Source organism: Prenolepis imparis, unplaced genomic scaffold, assembly GCF_030444845.1.
Source record: "Prenolepis imparis isolate NDT839.2.m4 unplaced genomic scaffold, iyPreImpa1.0 SCAF_13, whole genome shotgun sequence".
In the NCBI taxonomy this organism is placed as follows: domain Eukaryota; kingdom Metazoa; phylum Arthropoda; class Insecta; order Hymenoptera; family Formicidae; genus Prenolepis; species Prenolepis imparis.
In genome coordinates, this window is record NW_028141171.1 from 1922167 (window position 1) to 1935676 (window position 13510).

A 13510-nucleotide genomic window follows, 5' to 3' on the forward strand; every position below is an offset into this window, starting at 1 on the left:
CATTGATGAGGAAACATCATCGTATGTAAAATAAATAAATCAAAACTTTTAGGAAATAAAAACGTAACAATATACGTATAGATATCTCACTATAAAACTGCATCTATATAAAACTACAACATTTAATTTTATAATAAACAATGAAGTGAAAATTATCGAAATAAAGGAAATAGACAATAACAGTAATTGTATGGGTAAATAACTTCCATATTACAAATTACAATTTAGTTAGTTTGATCTAATTGGGTTGAGTCAAAATATTTAATATAACATCGTAAATTTACTATAAATCATTATTAGCAAAAGAAACTTATTTAAAATTAATAAATATTGTATACATATTTAATAAAATGTTATTATTCAACCTTTGCAAGAGGATTTTGTGTTGATTTTTAAATATACCAATTATTCTTAATCATCTAAAATTAATCCCGTAGAATGTACAATAATACTTTTGCAGAGAAAACAAATTGATTAATTTCGTAAACAAAAAAATAGTATTTTTATACAATGCCTAGAGAGAGAGAGAGAGAGAGAGAGAGAGAGAGAGAGAGAGAGAGAGAGAGAGAGAGAGTGTTATATTGAAAGGGGTTAATCAAATACATTTACTGTTATTATCTATTTCCTTTTCGACAATTTTCACTCTCCACTATAAAATTATATAACACTGGATAGTAACATTTTCTCTTAGGACCGCAAAACTAACGAATAATACTATGAAATGAACTAACGATGATCTTTATCATCCTTATCACAATTGTCATAATTGTACGTTTGCACATTCAGTTTTTCTGGGACGCTATATAAAACATACCATATCTTTCTTCAGATGAGACTTTTCCATTATTTCGAGCGGCGATGGCAGATACGTAAACAGTGGAAATCTCACGATGAGATAGCCCATGTACGACAATTGCACTAGACACATTTGACACAAATGACAGGCACATCCACGTCATATAAGTATTCATCAGTATGCTTCTGGCATCTTATTGCTGAAACAATGAAACAAACCATTCTTTTTAGTTTGGAGTTTAATGTCTCGAAAGAATGCGCAATCTTTGAAATGTGTATACAGAACCGTGTATACAGAATTAAGACCTATAAGACAGTAATAGATAGTTATTAATAAATATATTTAACGTAAACCCTAACCTGCGTTGAATTATTTTGCCGTCGTTTCTCATTCTCAAATCTGTGTTTTGCGTGTCGGAACCAATCTTTACATTTTATTTCAAAATCTTTCTCCGTGACGCAAGGGAATGTTTTCCTGACAACTTCTGCAACAAACAAACCACAGTTTTTATAAATGTTTTATTTTCAGTGTACTTTCATACTATTTCTATTGATAGAAATGCGTCTTCGCGATATCATATTTGCAGTAAACGAAAAAAATTGTTTTCAAAAAAATTTAATTTTTAGAATATTTAATTGCCAGAATGTTTAATAAATAACCTGATCTATTTATTTAAAAATTTTAATATTTATTGATATTTCAATATCCAAATTATGTTTGATAAACACTATTTGAACTTACTAAACATTAATTTCATTATTTCCAATTGATTAAGTTTTCGTTTTCCCTTTCCTCCTACCCAACTGTATAAACTAGCAACTTCATTTGTAAAAATATATAAAAGCATTCGTTTAGACATTTCTTCATAGGTACTTCCACCAATAGCTGCCAATATATTAAACTGAAAATTTTTAAAGCATGTACAAAATGAATGATATATGTTAAAAATGAATATATATATATATATATATATATATATATATATGTTAATATGTATATATATCACTTTACGTAACTCACCATACGTTCTTTTGAATTTTCCTCGTTTGAAGAAAGCGTACTCTGTAAAGATTCCATTTCTTCTATAGTTTTCAGAGGGAAAGACAATTTGCTTAATTCATCATCATTTGACATAGGGCTAAGACATTCTGGTGTCAGATTGCCACCATTTGAATTTATTTTAGTCGATAAAAGTTGATGTTGCTCAACAAGATTATTTATGTCAAATTTTATGTCTGCTAACATTCTCTCAATACGTTGAAGATAATCTAAGAATAACACAAATATATATAAATATAAAAATAAATTATACATATATATATATATACAGGGTGTCCGGTGGTTCGCGTAAAACCTTTCGTGGGCAGGTAGAGTGGGTCAAACCGAGTAGAAAACTACTCTACCATTTTGCGAAATTCGCAATAATTAATGAGATATTAATTAATAAAGATCGGCATAAAAATACGCGCGCCTACAAGCGCGCGGCGAGAAGAGACAGCCCAATGTTACGTTACTATGCACGCAGCGAGAAGAGACAGCCTAATGTTTTACGGTTACTAGGCACGCGACGAAATTTTTTTATGTATTGCGCTTAGCAACTGTAATATTGAACTGTCTCTTCTTGCTGCATGCATAGCGACCACGTAACACTGGGCTGTCTCTTCTCGCCGCGCGCTTGTAGGCGCGCGTATTGGTTGATCTTTATTAATTAATATCTCATTAATTATTGCGAATTTCGCAAAATGATAGAGTACTTTTCTACTCGATTTGACCCACTCTACCTGCCCATGAAAGGTTTTACGCGAACCACCGGACACCCTGTATATATTATACATTGAGATATAAAATTATGTTCTTACTTTTAATTCCAATATATTCATCTCCTTTTAGTGTATTGTCGTGTGTATCTGAAAGAGTATAAAAATTATATTATCAGTGTATATACAAATATTTATAAGATATTACAAAACAGATTTAAAATAAAAAATAATCATCTAAATAATTGCTAACAGACATCTTGTCTAAAAATGTACGATATCGAATTGTCTTACTTTTAATTGTAGTATATTCCTCATTTTCTTTTTGTGTTTCATTGTGTGCATCTCCTTTGTATGTATCTGAAAGAATATATAAAATTGTATTATGAATGTACATACATAAATTTATACGATCTTATAATACAGAAAATTGTTGAAAGTATTAAATGATCAACTAAAGATGAATTGTCTTACTTTTAATACATTCTTTAGCTTCTTTTTGTGTAATATGTTTGCTTGAATCCCCTTTGTACGTATCTAAAAGAATATATAAAATTGTAAAAGTGTAAAAAAACATGTATATATATATATATATACATATATATTTAAGACCTTTTACAATATAGAATAAGATTATTGAGAAAATATGAGACAATATTAATATCGTGATAATTGGACGTATTTTGATATACACTGCTAGTACTAAAAATCTATAATATACGTTATACGTAATGTAAACTATAAATTTTCAATACTAACAGTGTATATCAATGCCCTATATTTATGGTTTATCAAAATTCAAAATATTCTTTAAATATGTTATTGCTCGACTATAAAGACAGATTCAAATGGTTCTTTTTTTTTAAATTTTTTTCAATGCAAACCATATTTACTGATCTCAAACATATCTCAAATATATCTCAAAAGACACGCGTGATAAAAACAATTTTAATATTACTTGTATAAACTCTAGGCGCTTTTGGATATGCTGGTAAGCATGATGGATTGCTATCATCACTTTCATCATCGGTATCGCTTTCATCATCAGTCTCAATCTGTTTTCTAGCTCTGACTTTTCTTTGTGTTTTATCATCAATATCAGTATTAACGTCGGAATTCATTTCAGCCTTTTTTACTTTACTGCGTGCTTCATTGTAGGAATCTAAAAATGATATATTATAATGATTTTTATAAACAATAGGTTTTTCATAATAGTTTGCAAACAAGACAGACAGTAAATTAAGAACTCTTGTGATACTTACCATATACACCAAATATTCGTTTAATTGGATACGTGAACCAATTGTCTTGAGGAGGTTGCCGTTTTTTTATTGCTTTAATAATATCATGATCTGTTTTATAATTAGGATACGAACATTTCTTGTCTTTTTGTATCCAATTATCAGGTACTACTTGTATTCCATCCTCAAATTCTAGTAAATGGAATAGATTGTTCGGAAGAGCCATCTTCCAAATTAAATATATTAAATCTGAAAGATAAAAATGTATAAAATGTATGCAATGTATACAATATACATATCAACGAGAAAAAGAATAGATATACGTACATTATGCAACAATGGTAGAAGTACAAATAATGTATCAGAAATGTTGAATTTTACATATTTTATTTTCAGAGAAGTTAAAGGCCAGACCGATAAATGTTCATATCCTGTCGATTTATATATTCCTAACAAGGAGGAATTACATGGTTCGGTATATAAATCACTTAAATTGATAAATTTTCGACCAATAATGAAAAGATCATTAACAGCATTACTGACAATATTTTCTATGATAACAATCGAACCATCGTTTAAACCACAGCAATTATTTGGATTATGAATAGATAGGGTAAAATCTGCTCTTGAAAATGTTGAATATCGAGGACCATTCATTCCAGGCAACACTGGGCCCGCATTGTGTATTCCATGTACACCCATTTTTCTATGTTTTTTTTCAAACGATAAGCAATGTTCCAATTCTGTCAAACGATTGTGAATTTGTTGTAAAGGACGTTCAGCTTTTCTAAGATATTGTTTTATTTTTTTTAAATAATTTTCATATCGAAAAGCGCTGAATGTATCCAGGGGTCCAAATTTTCTAACATCTTCTGCCAAATGAATAAGTGCATGTATATTGTAAGATGCATAATGTGATCCATATAAGATTATAAATGACTGCACAAAGTGTTGTAGTAAAGACTCCGCATAAGTAATATGTAAAAGATCTGGAGAACACAATAGCCGAATGGCTACGTGTAATGTTAAAAAATTATTGTAGACATCTTTTTTCATATAATTTTTCAAAACAATGGGACCAGTATATAAAAGAAAAAGTCTGAATTCTGTGGCTTTCCATAAGCTCAAAAAATTTAATTCCCGTGGTCTACGGGCAAATTCTACGGGTATCGATGATCGCATTTCAATAGACAATCTGGAAATACTGCTTATTGATTGTGCCGGCAGTCGAACATTTAATGGTCCGGATAACCAAAGATTCAAAATTTTCTTGACCACACCAATGCAAACCAAGTGCATATAATCCAATGGGATGTGACTTATCATTCCAAAATTCGGTATATCTGATAAAATACTCGACCCAGTGTGATGTTCTATCTGTCTTTGTATAAGGAAACTTTCATTTGTCCGACTAGTACAATTTATATCTGGGAAACACATTCTCCCACTAATATATTCACCTTCAGTTGTACATTTTGGACAACTAAAGTAACCGGTATGTCCTTTTGTGGCAGTTACAAAAGATTTTGCGGGTGCATCAGCAATTAATGAATCTATGGATACACGTATAGATTTTCCTTTATACTCAAGTCCTTCAGCTAGAATTTTTGCTTCATCCACAAAATCACGCAAAAATTCATTACAATCATACGGTTTCTTGGAACCATAGTAACAACCTATGATAAAAATATCAGAAAGGTTGGGTCTCACCGAGCCTAAAATAGGCCACAATTGATTAGTAGAGGATTTTGAAATTGGCAATCCATCTATACTGATTTGTACTGAAACTGAATCAACGTCATCTTGACTTTTTTGTAGAAACTGCATTATTCCTGATCTTAAGCCATTATGAAAGTATTCACCTGGTGTAACTCTCCGTACATTAGTATATTTTGGTGTTTTCAGCATTGTTTTAGAGTTTTTTGGCAAGTTATCAAAGCCATGGTTTCTTAAAATTGACAATAATGCAGTAACTGCTGTATGTGATATTTGAAATTGTACTGCCCAGTTTGTTAAATCTTGCCTAATTGTTGCAGCTGTGGACGAACTTGTACAGTCAGCATTTTTCTTGTTATTAAAAGTGAATGCAATCGGACATAAATCCTCCAAATTTAAATTACTATTATAATCAAGATTATATGCAATATTTTCATTGTCAGGAACATTACAATATTGTCGTGGTGGTTCATTTCTTAGTGCAACATTTGTTGCCTGATCAAGCTCGTAATTGACATCAGTAATTACGTGTTCAATAATATCGCTTGAATTTTGTACATCGTGTACCTTAGCAAAATCCGTCGACAATTTATTCATATTTTCGGCAATTGTGATAATACGTGCATTGCATTTTAATCGATGATAATGTCTTTTTGACATCTCTGACAGTAATTTTCGTTTTGGCATGATTGATATTTTGGTATATCCTACAAAAATATTATAACTATCTTTTTCTGTTGTGTATAGATATTTAAATATTTTTTTTAAGTTAATTATATTACTTTTATAATAAATAATAAAACAATTTATGTTCTAAACACAAAACATAATATGTACTTATAACACACATCTTTGTAAAACAATAAAGATAAATCTTTACCGTAAAATTATTAATAAAAAACAAATATATTTTAATCGCAAATAGTAAAAAAATGGGCTGCTTTCGCGAAAAATCAAAATGAGATTCAATCTCATTGAAATTTTATTCAATGAAATTTCAGATTTGACCAATCACAGCGCATGGTCATTTTAATCTGGATCATTTTGATTTTTCGCGAAAGCAGCCCTGATTAGAACCTTAATATACTTACAAGGGAATTGTCGGAAAATGTCCCTCATTGATTTTGATGCGATTTGGATATGTTGTAGAGGATCGAAAAATATTAGACCCATAATTTTTTTAGCTGTGTATCTCAATATCTAGAGGTTGAAACAACCCTTCGAAAATAACGGATTTTCGTTTTTAGCAAATATCTTCGAAAATATAAATATATAAAAAAATGTTTTATGCAAAACTTTTATGGTTTTTTTTTACTTTTTACAATGGTGTAATCACATTTTTCGAAAATATCAAACTTTTTAATTTAGCCCCACCCATTTTTTTTGCAAAATTTAAAAATTTTATTAGAACAAAAATTTAAAAGCATTGAATGCCAAATCTATTCATGTAAATTAATAGTATGTTTCCACGATTTAATTTTTGTGAAAACGAGATAATATCGTACTATAGGTGCCGTGCTGTAGGTAGATGTTGCGTTATTTTTTTCAGTTGCGCTAACATGTTACATGACAATCCCATAAAATAAAACCTCACAAAGATGAAAAAAAAAATTCGCCATGTACATAAAAAATATTCTTTAAAAAATTAATGTACCTCTAAAAAAATAATACTTTCTTCTAAAAAATTATGTATCTTTAAAAAATATAAAATTAAAGCTAAATATGAAATCAATAATTAATTAGTCAAGTATTTACAACTAGAAACAATTCAGTTTGTGAGAATTTGTGTTGAATATTTGTCATAAAATCAATTTTGCTTATAGAAATATTAGGTATGATAGATTTTCTCAAAAAATTAAAATGCATTTTATTTTTATTAAGAAAAATCTAATTTTCAAAATATGTTTAATTTTGTATTGTATGTGGTATATAAAATTACACTATTATATTCCAAATAAATATTTTGTATGATATACATATATAATTGTACTGTTATGTTATATGTATACATCATTTTTTAGAAGATATATTATTTTTTATAGGTACATTATTTTTTTGAAAGATATTTTTTATGTACTTGACATATTTGTTTATCTTTGTGAAGTTTTGTTTAATAGGATCATGTCATATAACACATGTCAGGGCAACTAAAAAGAAATAACATAACACCTACCTATAGTGCGGCGCCTATAGTACTATGATATTATCGTTTTCACAAAAATTAAATCGTTGAAACATAATATTAATATACATGGTTGGATTTGGCATTTGATATTCTGCAATTTTTTTTATAAAATTTTTAAATTTTGCAAAAATTATATGGGTGGGAGGGAGAGGTAAATCATAAAATTTGACATTTTCGAAAAATTGTGAATACAACATTATAAAAAGTATAATAAATATACCATAAAACTTTTGTGCAAAAGATTTTTTCATATACTTAATATTTTCGAAAATATTTGCTAAAAATAAAAAAATCTGTTATTTTCAACAAGTTGTTTCAACCCCTAAACGTTGAGATACGCAACTAAAGAAAAATATGGATCTAATATTTTTGGATTTTCTACAACATATTTAAAGTGCATCAAAATTGGTAAGGGACACTTCCGACTGTTCTCTTATTAGACAAATCTGATAACCTTAAAAATATGACTTTAACACGATTTCAGAAATATTAATATTAAATTAATATTAAAATTTAAATAATTATAAAATAAAATAAAAAGATACCGTATACTTTTTCAATTAAAATGTAGAAAGTAGAGAAAATGTATATTACATCAACAAAATTGTAATATGTATAATTGCTATACGATTATTTAACGATTATTTAACACGTATCACTTCTGTCACCACATCAGACATAGTGTAGTACAATGAGATAAGAACATCATGCATTTTATGTAAAAGTGATTGTATTAATGAATGTATATAAATACACTCAAATTAGAAATAATAAAGGACTATGAACCATTTCAAAACTAAAAACACTAAACAACTCTTAACAAATTTTACCACTACATCAAAAATTGGAGTTTCATAAAAAAAACATTCATAAAATAAGTTTTTGTAATATTAAGTCTAAGCATCAACCATATTATATATTTCATTAAAAATATATTGCGGCAAAACAGTAATAACACGGTGGTACACAAAATTCTCTTCCAAGTGTGATAATACGTTTCTGATAATACGATCATGAACCAAAATTCATTTGAAAGCTCTTGAATTATATTTTTAGCTGCCATTGAGTATATTTAGAAATTAGTTTTCTTTTAGCTGCAATAAAATGTTAAAAATGACTAAAAACGCCATTTTTTGCCCCTTTCATATCAGTTTACTCAAAATCCTGACGTGCTAGGCAAATTCTGACGACGGCATTGTGTTCAGCGCGAAAAAATCCTCAAGAAACGTACTATCGCACTTCGGAGAGAAAGAAAAAGTAATTTTTTGTATCACTGTGTAATTGAATAAAACAAACAATATTAGCAATATGCTAGAAACACATTGCAATACGTTACAATATATCAACATTAATACGGTAGTGTTATTTGAGAAAACTACTATAATTTTAGATTTATCTTAAGAAGTGTGTATTCAGTAAATATTTAATTACTATGCTCCTTACTTTCAGGAAAAAAACTATTATTTATATTTTTTAAACAAAGTTGCTAAATTAATATTATCGTTTCTTATTTTAATTAAACACATATTAAATTTTTTCTTAAAAAATTTTAAATTGAAAAGCACACATATTCCATGTAGTACGCAACAATTTTTTTTATTAAGGGAGAAAATCGTCAAAAGAATATAACAGCATTAATAAAAAAATTTATAATTTTTAATGCTGACATGCATATTAGAATTAAATGCAAATAATTCATTAATTGTAATTGAAAAACTACGAGAAACTGATGAATTTGAATTTTGATTATGTAAAAGTTAACCATGTGAAAACATATTCTGACAAATAATGTTTATACAGGGTGTCTACTTAAATTTTGTAAAAAAATTCCCTGAGAATTTCTTGATAAAAATAAAAATATAAAACAAAAAATAATTTATTATAAACGTCTCAAAAAATACTAATTTATTTAAATAAATTTATTAAATTATTATTTATCTAATTATTTATTAAGTAAATAAGCAGATTAATTTATTTAAATATAATCTATTGAAAAATTGAACAAATTTCCATGAAATTTATAATTTATATAAAATATTGGTACTAAAAATAGATTGTCAATAAAAAAAAATCACAAAAAACTTTAATAAAAACTTCAATATTGCCAAGATATGTTAGACATATGTTTCTTAAATGCTAAATAAGAATAAAATTACTAAAAAGATTTTTTTTAAAATTCCCTGAATTCCAATCAAATTCCATTCCCTGATTTTTCAAGATTGAACAAAGTTCCAGAAATTACCAGGTTTTTTCCCGGGAGTATACACCCTGTTATAACATCTTCTAACTTTCATAATAGTTAATTTTAATAAATTACTATTGTTGGGGTGCTTAAATGAATAAAATAAATAAAATTGTAAAAAATGTTTAAGAGAAATATACTGAGATAGTACTAGCAATATAAGTAAAAAAGTAATATCCTAGAAATACTTAATATTGCAGCAATAACAGCAATAATACAAACAATAAAAGAAGAATATTAGTAATAAATTCTCATCATCATCACTAATGAAAGAAATACAATGGCAATGTTAGTAACAGAATGTAGTAACAGAATGTGTTGTCTTGCCAAAAATGATAATCATTGTACATTTTTTAACAGTTCATCCCTCGTATTAAGTATCAAATATATATGAGGAATAAAATATACAATCAAGACAAAAATCAGAAAAACGCAAAACAATAATTTATAAATTAATTCATATGACATGAAAAACATATATACCTGACAAATCCTGATGCCCAACTCTTTGAAACGCACAACGTTGAGATCTTTTTTGGAGGGTTAAAACTGTATGGCAAATACCAATGCCAGAATAAAATGTAAGACACGGTAGTCTTTCCGACTGTTGAAATTGCACTGCAACAAAATATTCAAATTTATTTAGATATATATGTAACTCTGAAAATATATTCAACACTATAATATAGTATTTATTCAATCTAAAGCGATAATAGCTAATATGACACGAAAACAGCTAATGTGACTGACAAAAATTTTGAATGAGAAGTATCGCAAATCAAGAATATATGAATTTATTATAATGTATATATGAAATTATTATCGTCCTTAGTTATAGATAAAGATAAAACAAAGGCAAACATATATAAAGCAAAACTTTTATAATTAAAAAAGCAAGATTGCAAAAAAATATTTAATTATACTAAAAATAACTTATCAGAAACATACCTGACAAATTCCGATCCCAAATTCTTTGAAACGCACTAGATCGAGATCTTTTTTGGAAGGTTGAAACTACATGCCAAATACTGATGCCAGAATAAAATGGAAAACATTGTAGTTTTTCCGACTGTTGAAATTGCACTGCAACAAAATATTCAAATTTATTTAAATATATGCAACTCCAAAAATATATATATTCATCGCAAATATAGTATTTATTCAATCTAAAGCGACAGCATATATAACATGATGATAATAAGTTATTAGAATGAGAAGTGATGCAAGTCAAAAAGATATATAAATTTATTATCATCCTTAGTTATATATTATAAAGATAAAATAAAGACAAACATATACAGCAAAATTTTTATAATTGAAAAAACAAGATTGCAAAAAAAGATATTTAATTATACTAAAAATAACTTATGAGAAATATACCTGACAAATTCCGATGCCAAATTCTTTGAAACGAGGACCTATTAGAAGCACTAGTTCGAGATCTTTTTTGGAAGGTTGAAACTATATACCGGCAAATACCGATGCCATAATATAATGTAAGACTCGGTAGTCTTTCCGACTGTTGAAATTGCACTGCAACAAAATATTCAAATTTATTTAGATATATATGTAACTCTGAAAATATATTCAACACTATAATATAGTATTTATTCAATCTAAAGCGATAATAGCTAATATGACACGAAAACAGCTAATGTGACTGACAAAAATTTTGAATGAGAAGTATCGCAAATCAAGAATATATGAATTTATTATAATATATATATGAAATTATTATCGTCCTTAGTTATAGATAAAGATAAAACAAAGGCAAACATATATAAAGCAAAACTTTTATAATTAAAAAAGCAAGATTGCAAAAAAATATTTAATTATACTAAAAATAACTTATCAGAAACATACCTGACAAATTCCGATCCCAAATTCTTTGAAACGCACTAGATCGAGATCTTTTTTGGAAGGTTGAAACTACATGCCAAATACTGATGCCAGAATAAAATGGAAAACATTGTAGTTTTTCCGACTGTTGAAATTGCACTGCAACAAAATATTCAAATTTATTTAAATATATGCAACTCCAAAAATATATATATATATTCATCGCAAATATAGTATTTATTCAATCTAAAGCGACAGCATATATAACATGATAATAATAAGTTATTAGAATGAGAAGTGATGCAAGTCAAAAAGATATATAAGTTTATTATCATCCTTAGTTATATATTATAAAGATAAAATAAAGACAAACATATACAGCAAAATTTTTATAATTGAAAAAACAAGATTGCAAAAAAAGATATTTAATTATACTAAAAATAACTTATGAGAAATATACCTGACAAATTCCGATGCCAAATTCTTTGAAACGAGGACCTATTAGAAGCACTAGTTCGAGATCTTTTTTGGAAGGTTGAAACTATATACCGGCAAATACCGATGCCATAATATAATGTAAGACTCGGTAGTCTTTCCGACTGTTGAAATTGCACTGCAACAAAATAATTTAGTTATATCAAATTAATTTAGATATATGTATATGCTACTGCTAAAATAAATATATGAAATATATTATTACGCACATTATTACGTGTATTACGTATCACGATTAGCCAACGTGGTCACAAAACGCAAAATAATTTTTAAGTATATCTTCATACAGAATAATCAAAAGGAAAAGAAAATATACTTACAGAACAAATTCGTGCACAAAAGGACACCCAAACCGATGCACAATATACAAATAATGTGTTGGATTTTCATGGATTTATCTTGATTCACACACGGTACATACGTCTCGCGTAACAATCACGTAACAATGGCCTCGTGCTACGTGCTTCTTCATTCTTTACCGGATACCGGATGCCGGCTTGACTCGGCAGCTCACATGTTTCCGATTAGCTAATTGCGTGTCAGATCATATGCGCAGAACAACATCGCGCAGTTAAGGGCGCCATGAATTGGAAAGTGGCCAATTAATGACAAAGTAGCCGCGGCGCGCACAATCATCGGGATTTTCATGTTCAGGGATATATATGTATACACATGTATTGCAGTTACGCGCCTAAATACAAATAAGAGTGCTGCGGTTCTTTGGGTGAGTTTGCTCGCAAGATGAAAATTACGAAAGTGAGAGATTCACTAGATTTCGACGAATGAAATCGTAGATAATCTATTAGTGAATCGCTCACTTTGTAATTTTCACCTCGTGAGTAAACTCACCCAATAAAGAACCATAATTATAATAGGCACCAAGAAGATAAACGTATGCGTATTACGCACATAATACAAAATGTAAAATATCGAATAGTTAATAATAATATTAACTATACGTATATAAAAAAAATTCAAATATAACTATTTAGATTTTAATTTCTAATTAATAATGAATATATGCTTATTAAATATTTCTGGCAAACATTTTTACGAATAAGAAATGAATATGTAGATAACACGTGGATCTCTAATAAATATCTTTCGTAGCTATTTGGTGGACATGGATATTATGTAGATAACATGTAAATATCTAATGAATATCCTCGTCAGATATTCAGTAGACGTGGATATGTAGACAATAATCGGATATCCACGAGATATCCTTGTTAGATTTTT

At 28.0% G+C, this 13510-nt stretch overlaps 1 protein-coding gene across 3 annotated transcripts; it reads right to left on the reverse strand.

Annotated features, from left to right (window-relative positions):
• Nucleotides 1–340: 340 nt before the first annotated feature.
• Nucleotides 341–12727, reverse strand: LOC145944550 (uncharacterized). 3 transcript variants are annotated; one of them, XM_083052938.1, is made up of 15 exons: nucleotides 12592–12727; nucleotides 12237–12389; nucleotides 11801–11935; nucleotides 11318–11470; nucleotides 10886–11020; nucleotides 10421–10555; nucleotides 3816–4043; nucleotides 3512–3715; nucleotides 3028–3090; nucleotides 2848–2913; nucleotides 2656–2703; nucleotides 1817–2064; nucleotides 1538–1697; nucleotides 1156–1280; nucleotides 342–995 (listed from the first exon to the last, which is right to left on the reverse strand). In XM_083052938.1, exons 1-15 carry the CDS (start codon nucleotides 12659–12661, stop codon nucleotides 990–992), a joined length of 1929 nt encoding a protein of 642 aa, XP_082909064.1. In that variant the 5' UTR covers nucleotides 12662–12727; the 3' UTR covers nucleotides 342–989. The 3 variants fall into 3 exon arrangements, 2 of the variants coding, with proteins under 2 accessions (XP_082909065.1, XP_082909064.1); XM_083052939.1 differs by lacking the exon at nucleotides 11318–11470 and having other exon boundaries at nucleotides 341–995; XR_014426694.1 differs by lacking the exon at nucleotides 1538–1697.
• Between the last annotated feature and the right edge of the window lie 783 nt (nucleotides 12728–13510).